The 25465-nt window shown below is 42.2% G+C and overlaps 1 protein-coding gene across 5 annotated transcripts in view; it reads left to right on the top strand.

Annotated features, from left to right (window-relative positions):
• The window catches only part of GK (glycerol kinase), a 112323-nt gene that overhangs the window by 14980 nt on the left and 71878 nt on the right, over positions 1-25465 (top strand). For all 5 annotated transcript variants that reach the window (XM_032219567.1, XM_032219568.1, XM_032219572.1 and 2 more), the window contains exons 2-6: positions 2801-2874; positions 12852-12958; positions 14990-15067; positions 16129-16208; positions 16582-16719. In XM_032219567.1, the coding sequence (XP_032075458.1) occupies positions 2801-2874; positions 12852-12958; positions 14990-15067; positions 16129-16208; positions 16582-16719 (477 nt within the window). The remainder of the gene's footprint in view (positions 1-2800; positions 2875-12851; positions 12959-14989; positions 15068-16128; positions 16209-16581; positions 16720-25465) is intronic.

The raw sequence follows: 25465 nt of genomic DNA, 5'->3' as shown, positions 1-25465 counted from the left end.
ACCAGCAGTTCTCAACCTGTGGGTTGGGACCCCTTTGGGGGTCGAATGACCCTTTTACAGGGGTCGCCTAAGACCCTAGGAAAACACATTTTTTCAATGGTCTTAGGAACTGAGACACCAATTTGATGGTTGGGGGTCACCATAATATGAGGAACTGTATTAAAGGGTCGCGGCATTGTGAAGGTTGAGAACCAGTGAATTAGACAATGATAACTCAGGCGCTGGCATCAAATAAATAAAACTAAGTGATGGTTTTGACTTACAAATAGATACTTACTAATCTGAGTCAAAGATAAACAAGTTAGATAAGTTGAACAACCTTTAGGTAATGATTAACAATTGTTATTCTTTCTTACAATCATCTACCTTTCATCAGTATGATTTCGTTTTATCTGTCATATTTGAACTTTGGAATTAAATACTCTTAAGACATATTAACTGAAAAACAGTAAATATAATTTAGAAATAAAAAAGCCATCTGCTTGATGCAGGCACATAACACACAGGAAATGTTTCCCAAATATTTCATATGACATAATCATGCAAACATTATTTTTTAAGAGTTGTGGGGATTTATATAGATGAACTCAATATATCTTGTAACATTCCTTGTCCAATTATTTTACAAAATTAATTCTCCCTTAGATTTATGTGAGAATTGCTTGGTTTATGTCATGAAAATTAGTTCTATTGATTATTCTCACACAAATATAATTGGTTTCAATGGTACCTTTTTACTTTCATAAAGTTTTATTTATTTGTATCCTGCCTTTATTATTTTTGCAAGTCACTCAAAGCAATGAACTTATCCAGCACACCTTCCTCCTCCCATTTTCCCCACAAAAGTAACTCTTTGAGGTGAGTTGGGTTGAGAGAGAGTGACTGGCCCACCATTCTGGCTTTCCTGGCTAAGGTGGGATTAAAACTCATGATGTTCTGCTTTTTAGCCTTTTACCTTAATCACTAGGCCCGTGATGGCAAACCTATGGCACACGTGCCACAGATGGCACACAGAACCCTCTCTGGGGGCACATGAGCCATTGCCCCAGCTCTGCTCCACTGTGCATGCACCCATGTCTCCCGCCAGCCAGCTAGTTTTCGAGTGTCTGCCATGCATGTGCGGGGGGCAGGGGGCATGTGGGAGACGCTCGTGCATGCGTGGGAGGCGTGGCACATGGGGTCATGCACATATGTGTGGGTTGGGTAGGACACATGGGGGTGGTTGCGTGTGCATTGCATAATGGGTGTATATGCGTGGCTGCTTTCGGCACTCTGCCAAAAAGGCTAGCCATCATTGCACTAGACCAAACTGGCTATCTTACTTTGTATGGAATATATTTTCTGGTCACATTCTAAAACTAATTCCACCCACTCCCATAAAATAAATAAGTTTCATGGATGAAAGCATCATTGCATATAGTTGTTGTTATACATTGCTTCATTTTAAAAGGGCAAGGATATATTTTCTTGTTTCCTGTTGCTATCCATCATTAGTAAACAGGTGTTCAGTCAGGAGCTCACAGTTTTGCATTATTATTTTGTATAACTAACCATTGCTAAAGCTAATAGTTGCTTCATAATATCTGAAGGGCACCATGTCCCTGTTCTACTTAATTGTCATGTTTTTAATATGCAACACAATAAGAGTATGAATGTGCATTATATAAATTAGTCAGGACAATGGAAATATTGAAATCCAGATCTACTCATTACTACAATCAGAAGGATACTATAATGAGTGAGGTTTTTTTGGGGGGTAAAATGTTACTTTTGTATATCAATTTGATAGCATGATTGTTGATTCTGACTATTAACATAGAAAATGGTAGATAGGTTTATGAATTTCTGATAAGCAAGGAAAACTCATATTTAGCCTCATTTTTATAGACCAGACCAGACAAATTCATAGTTGCTATTATTTATTCAAAGTTCAGATGTTCAGAATTTAGAACTCTAATTATATTTCTATGAATATTAGAATATTTCTTAGTGTTTGTAAAAAATTATTCAGGAACATAAGTGTAATTGCAGGCTTTTAAAAATTATTGTAAAGGCGGATTAAGGAATAATATTTGATTTATTTAGTTATGAAATTTGAAAATAGTATAGTATAGCCTTTATTGACATTGTACATCATGTATACAACCAAAAGTGGTTTTAGCCTCACTGGTGCAATCCATGACAAAAAATACAAACAACATAAATAGTATAAAAAATAATCTCTATGCAAGTAATTAGGGAGGAGGGGAGAAAAAAATGAAAAAAATTAGTCATATGTTTCCACGTGTGGGTGGAGTTATTGTGGTTGTGTTTAAGAGTCTGACAGGCCAAATAATTTATATTGACGTTTGGATTGTAAAACTATAGGAAATTGCTTTTTATTTCAAAGTTCCATTTGTTCTCTATTTTCCCTTTTGATGGTGGCCCATATTGTGTAGCAAATATTCTTTGCCTTTGCTTTTCTATATAAGATTCCTAAATCTAAGTTTTCCAATTAACATATTCTTCATATATCATCTAATTTCATATATTGAGTTTTCATATCACTGCAAAATTATAGTTGAAAAGTTGTAAATTGGGATCCAGAAGGGCTTGTAGTTTCTTTTAAATAAAATATTTTAAAATAGCATGTTATTTGTTATTTGTTTTTAGGATTAAGTGAACATTATGCTACAATTCTTTTATTTGACCATTTCTTGTTATATATGAAGAAAGCAGTATACTGTTCTTCCTTGTGTTGAGCTTCCTTTTTGACTATGGATATACAAACTGTTTTGGTAACTATATTTATTGCTTACAGGTTTTCAATGCAAACACAGCTGAATTATTGAGTCATCACCAAGTGGAAATCCAGCAGAAATTCCCCAAAGAAGGGTATTGCTTCTCCTTTATATTTCAATATTTGATGTTTTATATTATATTACTAAATTCTGTGTAAAAAAGCTAATTAAATTTTTTTAACTGATGGAATTTTTCCATCTATATGACAAATGGTATGGCTTTCTTTGTAATGGCTCCTCTCCTAACTTGAGAAAGTTAAGACTCTTGAAATGGATTATTTCAAAAGGAACCTTTAATCAGTCAGGATGGAAACCATTAGAGGCAAAGCAGCATCTGAAACCCTTTAGGCAATACAAGTGGGATTAAGCTGATAATGACCCCTCCCCTTTGTCCGAATGCAGATTCTGACCAATACACGTGTGAAGATGTTTCCTTAACTCTTCTGCCCTGAGAGTCAATAAAACACACATTCCCATGGCTATATCTAGTTAGACATTAAAGTAAGTTATCCCACATGGCTGTCATAAACATCCCTCCAGAGATGCTGAGATCTTCAGTCTTCCGGTGACAGGAAACCAGTTGTAAAGTTATAAACTCAGTTGTTCAGATACAGCTAGTGATTTAACTCCAAGCCCCCCCCCCCCCCAATTGAATGGCAGTATCACTTTTAGGGATCTGACATTCTTATTTCCTCCCTTTATTATGTTATTGAAATCTGTGTTAGCTAACACCCAAATTCATATTTTTAGAGTGTGGTAGAAGTTGAATTGTAGACAACTGAGAAAATTCAAGACAGATAATTATTTTTCTCGGCTCTTAGAATTTAAATGCGTACAACATGAATAGAAAGGCAGTTCATGTGTTCAAATTTGCTTCTTCTTCAGGCTTATAGCCATGTTATATATATTTTAGTCTTTATATAGTTTCATTGTATAGTTACGTTTTTTAAATTTGTTTCAATTCAGACCTAAAAGTTTACATTGCAATAAATGGAATGGCTTTTTAAGATTAACATCATAAATTGGATATTCTTGCAGTAGGATACCTCCTAATATCCCCTAGACTTGCACAGTAATTTTAGAAGTTTGGTGGTATTTAGTTTATATCACCAAGATAACTCTTGTATGGTTTACTAGGAAAATAGGAAGCAGTTATGCTTGAACATGCTATTCAATATTATATATATGTTTCACCCATCATAGAAATGGTACTATAGTGAACCTATATCAGGTATATTAAACCTGCTATGAGTAATAATTCTGGTACATGCCTCAATACATAAGAAATAAAATACGTAAATTTTGATGCTTATGTTTATCTTTAAATCCCAGCAATTTAAACTTTGCATTTTAAACTGGATTCTTAATAAGAACATTGTGACAGAAAGGCTACATATTTTTAATATGATTTTATGGGTATCATAGAATGGTAACACATGACAAAACATATTGTGATCAAATCCCATCCTTTTTATTCTTACATTCCACAGAAATACTGTATTTCATTGAAAATACGACCTACCCAAAAATAAGCCCTAGCCAGATTTTCGCACCTCCTAATAATAAGCCCTACCCCCAAATAAGCCCTAGTTAAGCTCCGCCCACTCAGTCCCACCATCTGATTGCTTTCGGCTGCAATAGGGCAGGAGGGTGTGCGACACCACCATGAGGTGAGGCAGGAGGTAGGAGCTGTCACATGTACCTCATATCTGCGTATCTCAGGGCCCCCACAGCCAGCCATTCCCTCCTTGGTGACCTCCCCCAACCATTCAATTATCTGGCTGCCTGCTCACCTCTTCCCTTTCACTACCCTTCTAAGCCAGATTATCATTCTATGGAGGCTGGACAGGTGAGATTGGTTCTCTTACCTAGTACCCCTCCACCGTTTTGGAGTGAGGGGGGGAGTGAAAGGCGGAGACATACAATGGAGCTGGAAAGCAGGTTAGAGAAGGAATGCTTTGGGGAAGTGAGGGGAGCCGGGCAGTGGTGTCCAAGCTCTCAACCTCCACGGTGACAAGGCAAACCCCCCCAAGGACTCCAGGTGCTGAAACAGGCCCATCTCAAGGCAAGGCGAGCATCTACTGAATGCAGCAGCAGAGCTGCTGCCTTCGAAACTGCAAAGGGGGACAAGGCAGTCTGAGACAGTGCCATAGGACCAAAGCAGCAGGTGGTGGAGGAGGCAGTGGCCACTGCTGGGAAGGTGATCTGTGGGGCGGGATGGGGGACAGAAGACAGGCCCTCCAGGAGCAGGCACAGATGATGTGCAACAGTGGAGGAGGCCTTTCAGCTTCACTCCTCCTGCAGCAAATAGCAAAGGGGGACTGGGTAAAGGGACTGAGCCTCACCCACCCATCGTCTATAGTATAGCAGTCTGGCACAGGAGAGGAGTGAAAAGGAAGAGGCACCTGGGTCATTGAACGGGCGAAGCAGCCCTTTCCCCATCTCATTTGGCTGTTAATGGGGTGGGGAGGATCTGGAGAAGAATGTAGAATGGCAGGGGTGGAGCGCGCAGGGGCTGCGGCATGGTGCCACCCTGCCTCCTGCCTCGCTTGGTCCATTCATTATTTGGCCTGCAGAGCCCTTAAGAAGCAGCATCAGCATCCAGAGCATCTTCTTCTCCATCTGACTCGGCTATTGATGAAGTTGTTCAGCACTGCCACCGAATGGAGGCAGGGGTGAAGCTGGAGGACAACATAGGGCAACCGTGGTGGAGTGTGCAGGGGCCACGGCATGGTGCAACCCCTGCCCCAACTTCTGCCTCGCGCAGTCCATTCATTAGCCAAACTACAGCCCCTTCCCTGTCTCACATGGTGGCCATTGGGGTGCCTCCTGCCTCCCACCATCTGTTGTCCTGGCTGGGACTTGTGCTGCCGCCACCTCACCCCATCAGCAATCAGGGCTCTGTAGGCCCTGCCGCCCCAACGGTATTCTTCGCCATCCATCCATCCAGGGCTTGTGCAGAGATGAGTGGCATTGCGGCACTGGATGGGAGCTGTGGCTGCAGGAAGGATGGATAGGGCCCTATGGGAGGTAGCAGCCATCTTTCTGGCGGGGAAGGCCAGGCAAGGGGGGGGCGATGGTCTCCGGAGCAGGCTGCCTGCTCTGCGCTCCACCCCAGAAGCTAGATAAAACTCCAGTGAAGTGACCCAGCGGGCAGAAGGGTTTGACTTTTCACCTGGCTCTTTCTGCCATTCCATTTATTTTTCCTGGACGGACCTTTTCCTACACCCCACCCACTTTGTCTTTCATTTTGTCTTACTTTTTCACACAGGAGGTGGGCAACCCCGCCTCACCTTGTGCCTTGGCTTGTAGTGGTGGCACCAGCCTGCTGGACATGCTGCACAGCCACCTGTGTGGGGAAAAAAATAAGTTGCCCCCTGAAAATAAGCCCTGGTGCTTATTTTTGGGCCCAAAAGAAAATAAGACCAGGTTTTATTTTTAGGGAAACACAATATATAAGAGACACACCTTTTGACTTTACAGCACCCTTTTTATGTTTTGGATGTCTTTGACTGGATTTTATTTTCTGATACGTCTTTTTTGTTCTAAACCAACAATGAAAGATACTGTTTGATTTTTATTCACTGTAAACATCATTTGAAGCTAAGGCTTACTTATGTTACCTGGCAATGTAAGCTTATATTCTGTCTGAATAAAACATTATTGCAGGTTTTTGTAGGAAGTATTAACTGAAAAAAGGTATAGCCATTCTGCTTTTAGGAAAATGTTTAATAGTCAATGAAACTATTGTTGGTAAATGGTCGTCATCTTCTAAGGCAGAGGTGTCAAACTCGAGGTCCACAGGGCCCATGGATTGTTTAGATTCGGCCCATCGGGCTGGCCTGAAAATAGCAAAGGACCAGTCTGTGGTGCCTCTGCTAACCAAAGTGCCCCCGGTGCCCTGTTTTGGCTGCCATGGTGGTGCAGGAGGCTATCCAGGTGGGGGGGGGGGGGAGGGCAGCCTCCGTGTCGCCCGTTTTGGCTGCCAGGGTGGTGCAGCAAAATAGTTGGGAAACAAAATAGTTGGGAATACAGGCAGCACTCAGAAGACAAATATTGGTCAGGAAAGCATTTTTTCAAAAAATGAGGTGGCCAAAGAGAGCAGAGTCCAAATATAAGGTACAGGGAGACACACTGTCACAGAAGAAATCAGTTTAGAAAAACAAACTGTGGGCTGGATAACAAACTTCAGTTGCAAGGAAATCCCTCTTCTCCAGGGTCAATTTCTTAAGGCAGTGAAATTGGGCACGTGATATAATTCTTTGCACTGACAGGTTCAAGAGGTTTCTGAACTGGGAAATTTTGACCCCTAATTTTGCTTCACTGACACTTGTTTTTTTTTTTTTTTTAAATATAATTTTTATTAAACATTATTACCTTTAAAAAACAGGGAGAAAAATACAGCGACATAAATACAACGACATAAGCAAAACAAATCATACATAACAATATAAAGTAAAACATACAGATACAAATGCCGCTTTAAACATACAACCCCCCCCCCCCACGGTGACAGTCATTCACAGCCCAGTTTTTTCTTTCTTTCCTCATTATTAGGTCTCTAAGCCACATCTTCTCATTGCAAGATTCAGGGATCTATTACTCTGGTTTCTCTTCAGATCGTATAAATCTTTCGCCCTTTTACTGACACTTGTTGAAAGGCTTGGAAGACTTCTGATTTGGTGGCAGAAACAACAACAGAAGGGATCCTTGAGGCTACACAGACTCAACTTTAGGCAGCTTTAGTCTATCAGAATTTTGCCTACAATTAGTCAAGGCAAGATGATCTCCTTAGTAGCATTTCTTTCCTTTTTCTCATTCAGCCTTTTTCTAACTCCATTTTTTGACTACACTTTCTAGTTTCCACCTGTCATTTTTTCCTATAGCCAGAAAGGTTTCTTTACTTGCTTGGGCAGTTCCCTTGGCTGCCTTTTCTGAGCTGAGTGTGCTTTTCTTTCTTCCTCTGGGATTTCCTCTGCATCCTCCTGCTGTGACTTTTGCTCAAGAAGCCCTTGCAATTTGCTTTGTTGTTCCATAGTCAGCTTTTCTGGACTTGCTTCTCAACTCACTTTTTCTTTTCTTTCTGAGACTATTCAGAAAATCATGTCCCCACCCCCATCCCCTTTCTGGTTTATATTCTGCAGAGAGGTAATTAAACCCGTCCTTCTTTTTAACAGATTCTACTTGTCACAGAAAAGGGACTGGTGGCTTGGCTGAGGTTTCTGGAGTCCGATGTTGACTTAGATTCTACCCTCTCCATCCCCCCATTTTTTCCTGGAAAATTGCAACTAAAGTCAAATTGCCACACTTGGTTTGGTTTTGGTTTGCTTTGGTTTGGTTTAGGTTTGGTTTATTAGATTTATATGCCGCCCTTCTCCCAAGGACTCGGGGCGGCGTACAACATTAAAAGAAACACATAATACAAAAGTTTAAAAAAATTAAATAGAATTTCCCAAACAAACCCAATTAGAATTGACAATAACATTTTTTTTTAAAAAATGAATTAAAATTAACAATGATCAATAATTAATTTTGTTTTGTTTAGGCCAGGCTGGCTTGCTGGGAAAGCCAACTTTTTAGGGCGCGTCGGAAGGACCGGAGGTTGGGGATTATACGAAGCTCCGGGGGCAGCTCATTCCAGAGGAAAGGCGCTCCCACAGAGAAGGCTCTCCCCCTGGGGGTCACTAGCCAACACTGTCTGGGCGACGGCACCCTGAGGAGACCAACTCTGTGGGATCGCACTGGACGGTGGGAAGCTACCGGTGGCAGTAGGTGGTCTTGCAAGTACCCTGGGCCTAAGCCATGGAGCGCTTTAAAGGTCATAATTAGTACCTTGAATCGCACCCGGAAGGCAACCGGCAACCAGTGCAGGCCGCCTAAAAGAGGTGTAACATGGGAGCACCTAGGTGCCCCCATGATAACCCGCGCAGCCGCATTCTGGACCAGTTGAAGCCTCCGGGTGCTCTTCAAGGGCAGCCCCATGTAGAGAGCGTTACAGTAGTCTAGGCGAGAAAGGACGAGGGCATGAGTGACTGTGTACAGAGCATCCTGATCCAGGAAGGGGCACAACTGACATACCAGGCGAACCTGGTAAAAGGCCTCCCGGGTCACGGCCGTCAGGTGTTCTTCTAAACTAAGCCGCGTATCCAGGATGACGCCCAGATTGTGGGCCCTCTCTGAGGGGGCTAAAATTTCTCCCCCTACCATCAAAGATGGAACAAGATGCACAAATCGGGATGACGGAAACCACAGCCACTCCGTCTTGGAGGGGTTGAGCTTGAGTCTGTTCCTCCCCATCCAGATCCTCACAGCCTCCAGGCATCGGGACATCACGTCGAGGGTATTGTTTGGGTGGTTTGGGGTAGAAATGAAAAGTTGGGTATCATCAGCATATTGATGATACCGTACCCCAAAACCACGGATGATCTCACCCAGTGGTTTCATATATATATGTTGAACAGGAGGGGTGAGAGAACCGACCCCTGGGGCACCCCACAAGTGACGCGCCTCGGGGTCGATCCCTGCTCTCCAGTCAACACAAACTGCGACCAATCCAACAAGTAGGAGGAGAACCACCATAAAATGGTGCCCCCCACTCCCAACCCCCCAAGTTGGTCGATGGTATCGAAAGCCGCTGAGAGGTCTAATAGGACCAGGACAGAGGAGCAGCCCCTGTCCCGGGCCCGCCAGAGATCATCGACCAACGCGACCAATGCTGTATCCGGGCCTGAAACCCGACTGAAACGGATCCAGGTAGACAACTTCATCCAGGGATTGGGGAAGCTGATGTGCTACCGCACTCTCAACAACCTTCGCTACAAAGCGAAGGTTGGAGACCGGACAATAGTTGGCTAAAGAAGCTGGGTCCAGGGAAGGCTTCTTAAGGAGGGGCCTCACCACCGCCTCCTTCAAGGCAGTGGGAAAGAACCCCTCCCTCAATGAAGCATTGGTAATCACCTGGAGCCAGCCTCGTGTCACCTCCCGGGAAGCCGAAACTAATCAAGAGGGACACGGGTCCAGCACACAAGTGGCAGCACTGAGTCTCCCCATAATCCTGTCCATGCCCTCGGGGGTCACAGGATCAAACTCATCCCAGATGGTCTCCACAAGATTCATCCCTGTCGACTCGCCCAAATCTACCCAGTCAGAGTCCAAGCCTGTCCGGATCTGAGCGATTTTATCCTGCAGATACTGAACAAATTCTTCAGCCGTACCCTGCAAGGGGTCTTTCCCAGCTCCTTGGTTAAGTAAGGAGCGGGTCACCTTAAACAGGGTGGCTGGGCAGTTATCTGTGGATGCAATAAGAGCGGAAAAATGTTGCCGTTTTGCCACTTTTATCGCCACTAAGTAGGATTTAATATGAATTCTTACTAGTGTTCGATCAGATTCGGACCGGCTGGCCCTCCAACCACTCTCTAGGCATCTTTTCTGGCGTTTCATCTCCCGGAGCTCCTCGGTAAACCAGGGAGCTACCCGGGATTGACACCGGGTCAGAGGCCGCAAAGGCACAACACGATCCAAAGCCCCAGCGGCCGCCCTATCCCAGGCTTCCACTAGGGCTTCGGTCGAGTTGTGAGCAAGGGATTCAGGAAAAGTCCCAAGCTCCATCAGGAACCTTTCAGGGTCCATCAGGTGCCTGGGGCGGAACCATCTAGTAGATTCCACCTCCCTGCGGTGAGGGGTAGCAGTATGGAAGTCAAGCCTGATGAGGAAATGATCCAACCATGACAAGGGTTGGATAGAAATATCCCCTAAATCTAGATCATTCATCCACTGCCCAGAGACAAAAATCAGGTCAAGCGTGTGTCCCCCATTATGGGTGGGATCTTGAATTAACTTAGTTAGGTTGATAGTCGTCATGGAAGCCATGAACTCCTGAGCTGACTCGGATGTCTCGCCAATGGAAGGCAGATTGAAATCCCCCAGGATCATAAGCCTGGGGAAATCAACCGCCAATCCAGCTAACACATACAGCAGCTCCGGCAGGGCTGATGAAACGTAGCAGGGAGACAGGTACGTAACAAAAAGGCCCACCTGAACTCCAAGGCCCCATTTCACAAAAAGGGACTCACACCCGCCTATCTGAGGCACAGTGACCTCCTGAGGTCTGAGACTTTCCCTAATAACCACCGCCACCCCCCCCCCCACCCCTGCCCTGGGTTCTCGGCTGGTGAAACGCCCGGAAGCCTGGTGGGCATAATTCACTAAGGGGAACACCCCCCTCATGGCCCAAACAGGTCTCCGTAATGCATGCCAGGTCCGCTCTACCCTCTTTTATGAGGATGTAAATAAGGGGAGCCTTATGTACCACAGACCTGGCGTTAAGCGACACCAGCTGGAGACCAGGGTCCTGTAATCTCGAGCACCCAGGGCTGTGAGAAGGGTGATGAGGGTCGGAACGCGCGATTGCTCTTAAACAGCGGACCTGCGTACCCCGAACATAATTTGGCCCTCGGCCCCCCGGCCCCCACTGTATCTGCCTCTCCCACAAACAGTAGAGATGGTAAACCCCCCCCATGGCTTAATGTCTCCCCCGGAATACCAACCCCTCCCAGCACTCCCAACCTGTGCCCATTAGTTAGCTCTGACCTGTGCCCTGGCAGACTCCCCCCCCCAAGCCTGTCTGAGCAATCCGTATCAACCCCCCCGCCCCTCCCTTAAAATTTGATTTAAAAACCCCTGAAAAAAATCCCTAAGAAGTCTCTTCTTTGCATGCCACCTCTCGGGATCTCAAGGTCCGTCATTAAGGAAGCATCTTGATAGGCAAGAAGGCCATCCCCGGGAAAGGGGGAGTTCCCGAAGGGAATAAAGTTCTGTTGCAGTATAGCATAGAGGAGAGTGTAGCATCAACCAAACGGGATGACATCACGGGGAGATGGAACGAGGAGATGACATGTCCACCGGGGGGGGAGCCGACAGTGTTCAAGGGGGGTAGCGGGAAGCTGCTGCTGGGCACACCCACTCTGGCTGTAGAGATCCCAAGCTGGGCGACCCGCCGCCACTGCCGCTAAGCACACCCACACTGGCTTCAAAGACCCCCAGGCCGGGCGTTCTGACGACCACACCCATGCCAGCTGTGTTCAAGGGGGTAGCGGGAAGCTGCTGCTGAGCACATTTCCGGCTGGCTGCAGAGAGCCCAAGCCAGGCGTCCTGCCGCTGCTGCTGACCGCACCCACACCGGCAGCCGCCGACGCTCTTCATTCTCCTCTCACCGCCAGCCGCCCCCTTTCACTCACGATGTTCCGGCTATGAAGCAGTAAATCGCAGCTCAAGGGTATCCCCGAGGTCCCAGGAAGTTCTCATAGCTAGACCTGGTACTGGGATAGGGTACCCCTGCAAGACCCCGAGAAGGACAGCCATCTCCACGAAGTTTTCCTCAAACACGACAGTACACCATCTTGGGCATGCGCTGGAAGTGTTCTACTTGCTTTCTGTTTCCTTGCTCATCAATGGAGTTGACTTATAGTAACTCTTTTCTTGAGGAAAGAGCCAAACTGTGAGCAAGCTGACTTTTCTTGATGGTTTCATTCTTATTTCAAATTGACTAGCATTGACCCCCCTCCCCCAACACCCCGTTTTGGCTGGCAGAGGGCTATCAAAACAAAGCAAAAAGAGAAATATTTCCCCTTTTGCATTTGAACATGCAAGAAGGAGTAGGAAAGGAGAAAGGGAAAGAGGAATGACAAATAAAAAGAAGAAAAGATGGGAAGAGAGCAAAGAGGGAAAAATGTGGAAAGAGGGGAAGGAAGAAGAAATTAGAATGAAGAGGGAAGGAAAAAGAAGAAATGGAAGGAAGGAAAGAAGGAAGGAGAGTATAATGAGAGTGAGGGAGAGTCTGTGAGGGAAATCCTGCCTTAGCACATGGCCATCACAGGTGCCCACCATGGCCACACCCACCCCTGGCCTTGCCCACCCCAGTCCTCTGAGGTCAAACACAATTCTGATGAAGCCCTCAATGAAATCGAGTTTGACACCCCTGTTCTAAGGCAATGAAGCAAACGAGCCATTGTGGTTTGTTGACTCTATCATATCAATTGCCAGACTTCTAATGTGGGCCTTGATGTTTTTAAGGTGGGTAGAACAAGACCCAAAGGAAATACTGCAATCTGTCTATGAATGTGTTGAAAGAACATGTGAGAAATTGAACCAGCTGAATATAGACATTTCCAACATAAAAGGTATTTTTAGTTCTATAATAATCATGAATATCCTTCCAAATCAAGAGGAGAAAGTGATATACATAAATAACTTACAGAGATGAATGGAGAATAAATGTGATGTTACTGAAATATCGTTAAAGGAAACTAAAATATTTTAGAATTATAACCAATTAAAAACTCTTAAAGGAGCGAGAATGCACTTGATTGGGCAAATACCGTATTTTTCGGAGTATAAGACGCACTTTTTTTCCTCAAAAAAGAGGGTAAAAATCTGGGTGCATCTTTATACAGGTGAAACTCGAAAAATTAGAATATCATGCAAAAGTTCATTTATTTCAGTAATGCAACTTAAAAGATGAAACGAATATATGAGATAAGACTCATTACATGAAAGCAAGATAGTTCAAGCCGTGATTTGTTATAATTGTGATGATTATAGTGTACAGCTCATGAAAAGCCCAAATCCACCATCTCAGAAAATTAGAATATTACATGCAATCAGTAAAACAAGGATTGTACATAGAACAATATCAGACTTCTGAAAAGTATAAGCATGCATATGTACTCAGTACTTGGTTTGAACCCCTTTTGCAGCAATTAATGCTTCAATGCAGCGTGGCATGGAAGCTATCAGCCTGTGGCACTGCTGAGGTGGAAGACCAGGATGCTTCAATAGCGGCTTCAGCTCTTCTGCATTTTTCGGTCTCTTGTCACTCATCTTTCTCTTGGCAATGCCCCATAGATTCTCTATGGGGTTCAGGTCAGGCGAGTTTGCAGGCCAATCAAGCACAGTAATCCCACAGTCATTGAACCAGGTTTTGGTGCTTTTGGCAGTGTGGGCAGCTGGAAAATGAAGTCAGCATCCCCTTAAAGCTCGTCTGCGGAAGGAAGCATGAAGTGCTCCAAAATCTCCTGGTAGACGGCTGCGTTGATGAAGCACAGTGGTCCAAAGTCCTGTTGCTCAGTGGTCCAAAGTCCTCTTTTCTGATGAGAGCAACTTTAGCCAAAAGCACCAAAAATTAGTTCAATGACCGTGGGATTACTGTGTTTGATTGGCCTCTCCATTCTTCCTCCATACTCTGGGTCCTTGGTTTCCAAATGAGATGCAAAAGTTGCTCTCATCAGAAAAGAGGACGGGCCGTTTTGGGGAGGTTTGCAAAGTGCAAAAACTTTTTTTTTCCTTTTGGAAAGCTCTTTAACTGATTGATGAGAATTATGTGGATCAAATGCTGTGCCAGCAGGAACAAAGTTAGGTGCTGCAGATTGTCAGCGATTTCTTTCTCCAGCACAGGGATAAGTACACCTGGAAACATCTACCTACCTACCTACCTACCTACCTTCTCTCTCTCTCTCTCTCTCTCTCTCTCTCTCTCTCTCTCTCTCTCTCTCCTTACCTACCTACCTACTGTATTTCTCCCTCTCTCTCCCTCTCCCTACCTACCTACTGTATTTCTCCCCCTCTCTCTATCTCTCTATTTTCCTACCTACCTACCTACCCCCTCTCTCTCCCTACCTATCTACTGTATCTCTCTCTCTCTTTTTTTATTTCTCTCTCTCTATCCACCTACCTACCTACCTACCTACCTATTCTCTCTCTCTCACTACCTCCCTACCTACACACTCTCTCTCACTACCTATCTATTGTATTTCTCTATTTATCTCTATTTCTCTTTCTCTCTCTCTCTCTCTCTCCCTCCCTCCCTCCCTTTATCTACCTACTTACTTTTTTTTAAAAAATTGCCTCTTCAAAACCTTGGTGCGTCTTATACTCCGGTGCGTCTTATACTCCAAAAATACGGTAGGTATGCTGAATTCTGTTAATACCTATCTCTCAATGCTGTCCTCTCTGCCACATTGTACTTCAATCTGGACAACCTTTTTACTCTTAAAAGTGGCTTGTGATAAGTACAAAGGGCTTATGGTAGAAGAGCAATCAGAAAGAAATTCACCCAAAAGCAGAGTTTTGCTCACCCAAAAGCAGAGTTTTGCTCAGATCCAAAATCTGTAATAATCTAGAAAATGATAGAATGTTTGTTTTGTTCTTAAAAGCTGTTGGAGTTAGCAATCAGAGAGAGACAACTGTAGTTTGGGACAAAGAAACTGGAGAACCTCTGTATAATGCTATTGGTAAGTAATTAAGTAACTATTGCAAATACTTTTTAATTAATATAGTTCTTCTCATATCCACATATATTTTGTATGTTCTGTGAACATCAATAACAATATATTGCACCAGATATTAGTCTTTGTTTTTTTATCTTTATGTTTAAAGATGCCCAAAGAATTTTTTGATTACAAAGCAGATTTCATTAATGAATTGTTGAATCAAGATATGAGAAGCAATCATAAGGACAGAAAAAAAAACATTTTATTGTTTTATTCCAGCATAATTCTTCAATTTGGTTTCTATCATTCAGTTGCCTGTACAAAGTGTTGATAGTAATACAAAATAAATTTTATATGAGTAAATAGCTAAGTTGCACATTTTGAACAAGCTGCAAGCATTGACAGAACTAAATGCTAATATCCAAAGAAAATACATTAATTAAGCATAGGTAACTAAGCATAAATTGCTATAATAGAATTGGTGTGGGCACATCCAATTTTTGTGGGTTAGATCCCAGGGGATGCTCTCCGAATGAATAAAGCTCCTCTAAAAGAATATGGGCTAAGAATAGACTTATGAAATGAAGAAATATATTCTAGTATAACTTTGTAATTTAAATTCAGAAGTCTGAATTGTTCATATCTAAACAACTTGTGGTTTTATTCTTCTCTGTTTTAAAATGTCTACTCAATTTTTTATTTTATTTGGTTTGTGAAATTTAGTTTTTATTTGAAAAGCATTTGGTTAGATAAATTACTAAGTGATGTAGACTTACTCATTGTACTTTAAACATTTTTGTTAGGTAAATAATTTATTTAGAACTGAAATTAATTAGCTTAATCAGAAGAAGCATGGTTTTACAATGATAAAGTAACAATTTAAAAAAACTAATCTTAATTCTCCTTTGTTGAATAAGATTCCTATCATTCAGGAAGACATACAAATTATATAAACTATATTAGATGCTTTTGAGAAGGTTGTCAATGGAGACCTATTCAATAATTCAGAATCTTATTCTATTCATTCAATGCATTCCTTAAATATTTTTTTACTAATATTAATGCTTGTTTTTGGATTCTAGTATGGCTTGACCTAAGAACTCAATCTACTGTTGAAAGACTTCTTAAAAGGATTCCAGGGAAGAATAAATCCTTTTTTAAGGTAAAAGCTGACCTTAGAATAATTAGAGTATGTTTGGTAATTACACAGTGCAAATGATTCTTTTTTATGCTCATGCTAATGAAAAAAGGAGAACTGATTTAATATAGTGGTTAAAGATACTAAAGAAAGTAGGAGATTGTAAGATATGTGTGAAGCTAACTGGGTTTCTTTGAGTCAGTCACTTTCTTTCAGCTGCAGAAAGAAGGAATGTCAAACCACTCCCAAAACATTCCCAAAGCTGACTTGGATCGGAATGCAGATTGAGTCAAAGCTACCAAAATAATAATAATTAAAGAAAAAATGAAGTGGATTAGTAGATTTGTTATTCTGTAGATGTTTACACATTATGACTGATTAACTTTCAACCTTGCAGAGTAGGACTGGTCTCCCTCTTAGCACATATTTCAGTGCTGTGAAGCTACGCTGGCTTTTGGACAATGTGAAAGAGATCAGGCAAGCAGTTCTTGAAGGGAGAGCTCTTTTTGGTACTGTTGATTCATGGTTAATATGGGTATGTATCAATATACAGTATACAATAAATAAAACAATTTCTTTGGTTTCTATACTTCCTCAGCTTATTTTTAACATCCTTAAAAACTATTCAAGAAAAAGTCAAATTTACAGATTACAAATTAACAAGAGTTGGAAGGGACCTTATAGGTCATCTAGTCCAATTCCCCGCCCAAACAGGAGCCCCTACACCATTTCTGACAAATGGCAGTCCAATCTCTTCTTGAAAACCTCCAGTGATGAAGTTCCCACAACTTCCAAAGGCAAGCTGTTCCATTGGTTGATTATTCTCACTGTCAGAAAATTTATCATTTTAAGGTTGAATCTCTCCTCGATCAGCTTCCATCCATTATTCATTGTATGGCCTTCAGGTGCCTTGGAAAACAGCTTGACCCATTTCTCTCTGTGGCAGCCCCTCAAACATTGAAACACTGCTATCATGTGGTCCTAGACTAGCCATGCCCATTCTTCATATGTTTTAGTCTCCAGTCCTCTAATCATCCTGATTGCTCTTCTTTGCACTTTTTCTAGATTCTCAACATCTTTTTTATAGTGCGGTGACCAAAACTGGATGAAATATTCTAGGTGTGGCCTTACTAAGGCTTTATAGGAAGATACTCAGAGATGATTCACACCCTGGTCAGTGTCTCTTTGCACTTCTACCATCAGGCAGAAGGCATCAAAGTATAGCCAGCCGAACAAACAGGTTTAAAGATAGTTTCTATCCTTGGGCTATGAGACTTTTAAATACAACCACAATCACTCCATGCACACTCTAGTTCTTTTTCTTTTTCTTTCTTTTTTCGTTTCTGTTATAATTTTGCACCAGTGAGGTTAAAACCAATTTTGTTGTTTTTAAGTATAATGACAATAAAGATTATACTTATACTTTATAGAGTGGTATTAATACCTCACTTGATCTTGATTGTATCCCTCTGTTAACGCAGTTTAGGATTGCATTGGCTTTTCTGGCTGCCGCTGCATACTGCTAACTTATATTTAGCTGGTTGTCCACTAAAGACTCCAAGATCTCTTTCACAGTTACTGCTATTAAGCCTGGTTTCACCCAATCTATATGTGTACTTTTGTTTTTTCTTGCCCAGGTGTAAATTACTTTTCTGTGTATTGAATTTCATTTTGTTAGATAGGACCCAGTGTCACAAGTCTGTCACAATCCATCTGTATCTTGAGCCTATCTTTTAATCTGTTAGCTATTTCTGCCAGCTTAGTATTACCTATAATTTTGGTAAGTTCCTCTTCTATTTCCTCATATAAGGCGTTTATGAAGATATTGAAGAGTACTGGGCCTAAAACAGAACCGTATCCCATTGCTGGCTTCCTTCCATGTAGATGTAGACCCATTAAGGACTACTAGTTGAGTATGGTTTGTCAGCCAGTTACGAATCCATCTGGTGGTGATGCTATCTATCCCACTTTTTTCTAGTTTACCAAGAAATAGGTTGTGATCTACTTTTTTGAATGCTTTGCTGAAGTCTATATTATGTCCACAGTATTTCACTGGTCTACTAATTTAGTCACTAGGTTGAAGAATTAAATAAGATTGGTTTGGCATGATCTGTTTTTAACAAACCCGAGATGATTGCTAGTTATTACTTTACTCATTTCTAGACGTTGGTAGATCTATTTTTTATTATCATTTCCAGTATCTTCTTAAATATTGATGTTAGGCTGATTAGTCTGTAGTTTCCTGGGTCTATTTCCCCCCCTTTTTTGAACATGGGAACCACATCGGCTCTTTTCCGATCCTCTGGTAGTTCTCCAGTGCTCCAGGATTTTTGAAATATGTGGTACAGTGGTTCTGAGATGACATCTGCCAACTCCTGTAGAACTCTGGGGTGTAGTCTGTCAGATCCCAGTGATTTGTATTCATCAAGATCAGACAGATGCTCTCTATTTTTTTTCTTAATGTCAGCATTCCAGAAAACTCAAACGCCAGTGAAAACTCTGAGACAGGTATTTCTCAAAGCCCCCATTTATTAGAGTAGGTATACAGGCACATCTGGAAAGGGTGTTGGTCCTTACCTGAGACGCCTCTTCTCATAGGGTGGAGGTAGCATCCAGACTGGGTTGACCTTCATGCATTCATTGCAAGGACTGAGCCTGACAGTTGTTGAAACCATGCCCCTGTCACTAAGCAAAGCCCAGTTCCGATGAAGGATGTCAGACTCGATGCATCATCGCTTCCAGAAATCCAGCACATCAAGTTATCAAGTGTCCGGTGTAGAGAAGTCCTGTAGAGAAGTCTAAAGCAAAAGTCAGTCACAAAAACCTTATTTACTAAAACCGCAATGAGAACAAAGCCCAACAAGAAGTCTTGAACAAAGGAACCAGTCCTGTCTTGGGAGGGGCTGGATGCTACCCCCCCCAAATGTATTTTAGTTTGAAGTTAAAGCTTTTAAAATACTGAGCGCAATAAACTTGTTTGGGGGAAAGTTTCTGAGGGTTCTTCAGAGCCTCAAGGTATTCATGATCAGTCAACACTTCGAAATGCTCCTTAACCCCCTGTAGAAAATGTCGCCAGGATAAGAGAGCCCACCACACCACAAAAGCCTCTTTCTCCCAGACCACCCATCTGTTTTCAGTGTTCATTAAGGTGTTAATTAGTTTTGAGAGTTCTTTCGGAGTAGAACAGCCACTACAGCCATGTCATTAATGTCGGCTTGGACTGTAATGGGTTTATTTGGATCAGGATGCTGGCGGATCGGCTGTGCCACAAACAGGCGCTTTAAATGTTCAAAGGACTTTTGACAGTCCATTGTCCAAGCAAGAGGTTGGCTAGGTTTTGGCTTGATTGGAGGCGGGCCTGTTTTAAGTAACTCAGTTAAAGGGAACACTACCTCAGCAAAGGAAGGGATGAATTGTTTATAAAAATTTGCAAAACCCAGGAAGCTTTGAAGTTGCTTATGTGTTTGTGGGGGTTGCCAATCTAGCACAGCCTTCATCTTTCCAGAATCCATTTCAATCCCTTGAATAGATACTCGGTAGCACAGGCAGTCTAAAGATTCTTTATGAAATTTGCATTTTGACAGCTTCGCATAGAGTTTGGCAACTAAAGGCTTTTTCAGCACTTGTCTGACTAGCTTGACATATTCTTCCAAAGTTTCGCTGACTATGAGAATGTCATCAAGTAAACCAGGACCCCCTTATACAGGTGTTTATGTAGTACCTCATTGATGTTGCATAAATACTGCAGGGGTCCCTTGAACACCAAAAGGCATGATTCGAAATTGGAAACTGCCCAGTGGACAGTTAAAAGCCATTTTCCATTTGTCTCCCTCCTTTATGCGGACTTAGTAATAGGCTTCCTTAGATCTAGCTTCATGAAAATCTTGCCTTTTAACAAATGATTCAGCAAGTCCTTCCTTAGGGATAGAGGGTATGTATTTTGTATGCAAATTCTGTTGACATCCCTAAAATCAATGCATAAATCTAAGCCCCCCCTTCTTTCTTCTCTTAAAAAAATACTGGGGCTGCCACTCTAGATTTTGCAGTCTCAATGAACCCTCTGGCTCAGTTGGTATCAATGTACTTTCTCAATTCAGTCATTTTGGCGGGCATCATGGAATACACTCTTGGTTTTGGTAACTTAGCCCCAGGTTCTAATTCGATGGCACAATCAGTGGCTCGATGAGAGGGGAGGATGTTGCATTCCTCCTCACTAAACACCTCAGCTAAGTCTCTATATTCCTTAGGAATTGGGTTCACCTGGAGGCAAGTCTGACATGGTGGCGGCTGTCTCTAGCGTTTGGCCCCTATTGTTTGGCAGCCTCATGTCAGGAGGGACAGGGGGTAGTGGGCCGATGCCAATTATGATTTTCTGGTATCCATCCTCCCATTTAATGTTAGGGGCTCATTTGTCAAGGCCTAATGTGACAGATTCTAACATCTTTGGCGCACTACAAATCTTATTAATTCACGATGCCTTCCCATTTCTAAACTAACCAGTTCTATTCTATATAGAATTATTTATCTTTTATAACAAAGCTTTTAAGCATCCTTTCCATAGTCCTCACTTGCAATTTATATAAAATTTCATATTATCAATCGTGTGTGTATGTATATATATATATATATATATATATATATATATATGCATTATTTTCATTATTAATCATTTTTAGCTATAACTATTATTACTTTATTTTATACATAATACTCTAAATTTAACTAAGTTTAACTTACTTTTTTTTCTAACATTTCATTTTTTCATCCTGTATCCTTCCAGTAGTAGTGCAGTCCTATATTTCTTGCCATTTGTGGTATTTGCATTCTAATTGCTTTCTTGATAAGTCTTATGTGGACTTCTCTTGGTACTTTGTTGTTCCTTGCATATCTTGTAAAGGCTTGAAACCCTCCATCTGTTCCTTCCATCCGCTTGCCTTTGGTTACCACCGGTGCTTCTGCCAGAATTTCTCTCATTGTTTCTGCCAAATTTTTTCCCTTTTCTTCTTCCATGTTTTGGGTTGAAATAGAGTTCCAGTTCATTAATCTCTCCTTTCAACATTCCACTTCTGTTGTTTCCAACCACGCTCAATTTGCTGTCAGTATCAAAAAATTTCTTATCACTTTGTTCATATTTTTCTTCAATTTTTTGAACTCTATCTTCAAATTTCATCATTGTTTTATAAATGTTCTCAACTCTTCCCTCTATTTTTTCTGGTTTTTGTTCTATGTTCTCCATCCTCTTTTCAATATTTTTTGTACTTATTTGTAGTTTTTGAATTTCAAACATAATCATTTGCAATGTTAATTCTTTTTCTTCTTCATGTTGCGCCATTCTTCCAGGTTATAAACACTGCCACTAAGACACCCAAAGCTTTTTTGTTAAGTTTCAAACAAGTTTATTATTATCTTTCAAGTCAAGGTTTTCTCTTCACTCCAGTCCAGCTATTGCTAGTACTCCAGAAGAGCACCTGCATAAACAATCCGTACTCTTCCCACTATCTCTTTCAATAAATAAAATCAAGAGCCTTGAAGTATTAGATATGAGTCGAATGTTCAAAGGAATTTTTTTTAAAAAAAAGGTTTCCAACCCTCCAGCCTCTAGATGGAAGTATTGCTTCTTTTTGCCTCTACCCCTCTCTTTAAATTCCGAATTTAAAAAAGAAAAAAAAGTGCTTAAAAGCAAACAATCCAGCCGAGCATTGTTGTAAAAAGAAAAAAAATCATAATCTACAAATATGAAAAAAGAGGAAAAATAGAAGAAGAGGGAAAAAAGAAACCAATCCAATTTAAAGAGTAAGAGGCATTCGTAAAAGTTCCATCCATAAAAAAGCAAAATTTTAAAAAAAGATAACACGCTAAGTTTAATTTCAGCTTAATTCGCCTCTTGCTCTCGTCTGTCCAATTTTAATTTACTCCAAGTCTTTTTGGGTGTTCTCTTCTCTAATAGTAAAAATTTGTCTTACCATTTTGACATATACTCTCTCCTGCTTTTCTTCCATTCAGGAGCTGTCCCAACCTTTTGCAGTTTCAATGGCTGCTTCTCTTTTGCTGGAAAAAAGAGCTTCTCCTGGATCAATTAGGGACTTTGCGATGTCCCTGAGATCAGCAGGATGTGCCCTTCTCTATCACCGTCTCTACGGGACGGTTTAGGTCCAAAACGACCATCCAGCAGCAGAGATATCGACAGCAATCCTGGAGCTCCAAGATTGCATGTCGTGTCATAGCGATGTCAGCTCCCTGCCCTCTCAGGTTTTTCTGACTTCTTGATTGATGGCCTCTTTAAAGTAGTGCAGGAATATTCTGTCAGGCCAATGTCCAAGGTTCCCTGCAACCCATCTAAAGTCTCATATGAAGTCTTTTATGGGTCGGTTACCTTGCTTCATCATTTTGTTGTGGCTTCGTTTTCGTTGATTCGGTTCGAATCTGGCCCGAAACAATTCATAAAACACTCAGCATCATTTAGTTCAGCAGCCCCCTCATTGTGCAGCTGGGCTACCCAGTCAGAAGCGTCTCCTACATTCATCACTTCTGTGATCGCTGATACTAAATCTTGACCTGTTTCGTATTGTTCTCCATATCGGTCTATATGAGCCCAGATTCGGCTGAGAAAATAAGCCATTTTGGCAGGTTTACCATCAAAAATTGCTCTAAACTGTGGTGGCAGTTGTCTTGCTGGTGGAATTGCTTCAGCGACTAGTGGCAGGGCAGGGGCTTGCTGGTATGCTGTGGTAGGCAGCATGGCTGGGACCTGTTGGGGCGCTGCTGACCTGTTGGGGTGGCGGGAGAAACGCCGGCGGCTCAGCTGGAATCTGGGGCAGCGCTGTTGCTGGCTGCTGGATTGTGACAGGCAGATGGACAGGGGCTGGCTGCTGTGCTGGGTGTTGAGTTGCAATGGGGGGGGCTACAACTGGCTGCTGGATCAGATCCCACTGCTGTGTCGGGATTGTTGGGGCATATTGGGCCCATGGTGTTTCCTCCCCCCCCCCCCAAAGTGGAGTAAATGGTGCTGGGGTCCATTGGCGCTAGATCCACCCATGGCTGGGATAGAATCTCCAACCTGCGGGGGATGCATTCTGCAGTGGGAAGCATGAACGCAGGTTGGCGAGGTGGGGCAATGGGCAGTCATAGCATTCCTGATGCCGGTTGCATCTGCTGTCTCCCTCCTGCTGCTTGATCCTGTTGCACCGAGCCAGTCTGTCAGTCATCTCTGGCTTAGTAGAAGAGTGTCGATGCCATGCTTCTTCTGCTACCAGATCCTGGATCAGTAAAAGTGAATGTGGGTTGTTAGACTCCATCTCACTTGAGGAGGTTGGGACCGTGGTCCATAACTTCCCATGTCAAGCCGCTCAAAACGCTCTAGGAGCCCTGTCAACAATTGGCTTCAAGACGGAGGCAATAAGGCAGAGGTTCCAGTCTCGGGAGTTGTCAGATCCCAAAATTCGCACATCCCTCCATTCAGGCTCGTGGATTGACTGCATTGGGCTGGAGTTGGAACGATATTCAGGTGGTCTTTCCTCCAGTCCCATCTCTGGAGTTGGATCAGACTGGCAACTTTTCCAAGAATCCATCTCCTTGGGCTGAGTGCTTAGCCTTTGTGTCGGCTCCATAGCTTCAAGCGTTTGCACCACGTCTTCAGAAGAAGAATACCAGGTCTTGATAAGTTCTCCTTCTGCGATCTCCCCTCCCCTCCATCTTTGCTGAGTCTTCACACTGCCCAAGTTTCAGGTTAGTGCTGGGGTCAGCACCCCGGACAGCCTCCTTTTGGGGTGCTGTCAGCATTCCAGAAAATCCAGATTCCAGTGAAAACTCAGAGACAGGCATTTCTCAAAGCTCCCATTTATTAGAGTAGGTATACAGGCATATCTGGGAAAACCCAAATCTGAGATTTCCGGGCTTTCCCTCAGTAAGTCAAAAGTCCAAACTCATGTCATTCTTTTCTTCTTTTATATGCATTCTAGGAGGTTCTCATCTTTTGTTTCATGTATTTCTGTAGCAATATAGTGGTCCTTTATATGCAGTACAACTCCATTTCCTCTTTTATGGGGGTCTGGATTTTTTGAACAGTTTGTATCCTTCTATCAGTATGTTCCAGTCATGGGTTTCATCCCACCAAGTTTCTGTTATTCCAACTATATCATATCTACCTTCATGTATTAATAGTTCAAGTTCACCTTGTTTGTTCCTCAGACTTTGTATATTTGTATATAGGCACTTGAGATCTTTATGTCTGATTCTGGGTATGCCTCCTATATCTCCTGTTTGATGTTTGTGTTTGCCTTCTTTCCCATCCCTCCTTACTTCATTATTTCTAGGGGTTTTTGCTTGGAATTAGATCCTGGAGATCCTAAAGATTGGTCACCCCCCCCCCCTCAATTTTAGTTTAAAGCCCTCCTGATAAATTGAGCCAGTTGTTTTCCAAAAACATTCTTCCTAGTCTTTGTTGAGGCACAGCCCATCCCTTGGCAGAAGTCCATCATGGGGATAGTACAGACCATGGTCCAGGAATCCAAAAAATGTTTTAGAAACACCAACCCTTTAGCCAGTGGTTCACTTCTAGAATTCTTTATTCTCTTACTGAATGTTGTCCTTTCATTGGCAGTATAAATGAAAAAACTACCTATGCACCTAAGCCCTTGACTTATTGTTTTCAAGTCTTTTTTGTGTCATTTGTTACTACATGTAGTAGAAGAAAAGGGTAGTAATCTTTGGGTTTTATTATTTTGGTTAGGTTCTAAGCCACATCTTTGATTTTAGCTCCAGAGAGACAACATACCTCTCTGTATTGACTGTTTGGTCTACAGATGGCTGGTTCTATTCCTTGAGAATTGAATTTCCTATCACCAACACTTGCCTTTTTTTCCTAAGGAGGTTTGGGATATTTTTCTATCAATCACAGAAGCATTTGATGGTGTTACCTTTTTAGGGATATTTAATGATATTTCTTTTCTATGTGTCTGCATGTTTTCTTCCAGGGAGAGTCCATGAAATCAATTGCCTAGCACCAATGGGGCTGCTTTCAAAGTGGGTTGGGTTGGACAGGGATTTTATACTAGGTTTGTGGTTTTTTTCCTATGAGTGACATGTTTCTATCTCTCTTTTTCCTCTAGGGGGTCAATTCTTTTGGCCCCTTAGATATCTTTGTCATATTAAATTTAAATTTCCTTTGTCATATTCTCAGGAACATTAGTATTCATTTATAGACTGTCTAAAATATTATTAGCAGAATAAATTAGTAATGAATGCAAATTATGCTCTCACATTCATTCAGCATTGATGAAAAG

Source organism: Thamnophis elegans, chromosome 6 (genome assembly GCF_009769535.1).
Source record: "Thamnophis elegans isolate rThaEle1 chromosome 6, rThaEle1.pri, whole genome shotgun sequence".
Taxonomy (NCBI): domain Eukaryota; kingdom Metazoa; phylum Chordata; class Lepidosauria; order Squamata; family Colubridae; genus Thamnophis; species Thamnophis elegans.
This window is presented reverse-complemented; position numbering and strand designations above follow the sequence as displayed.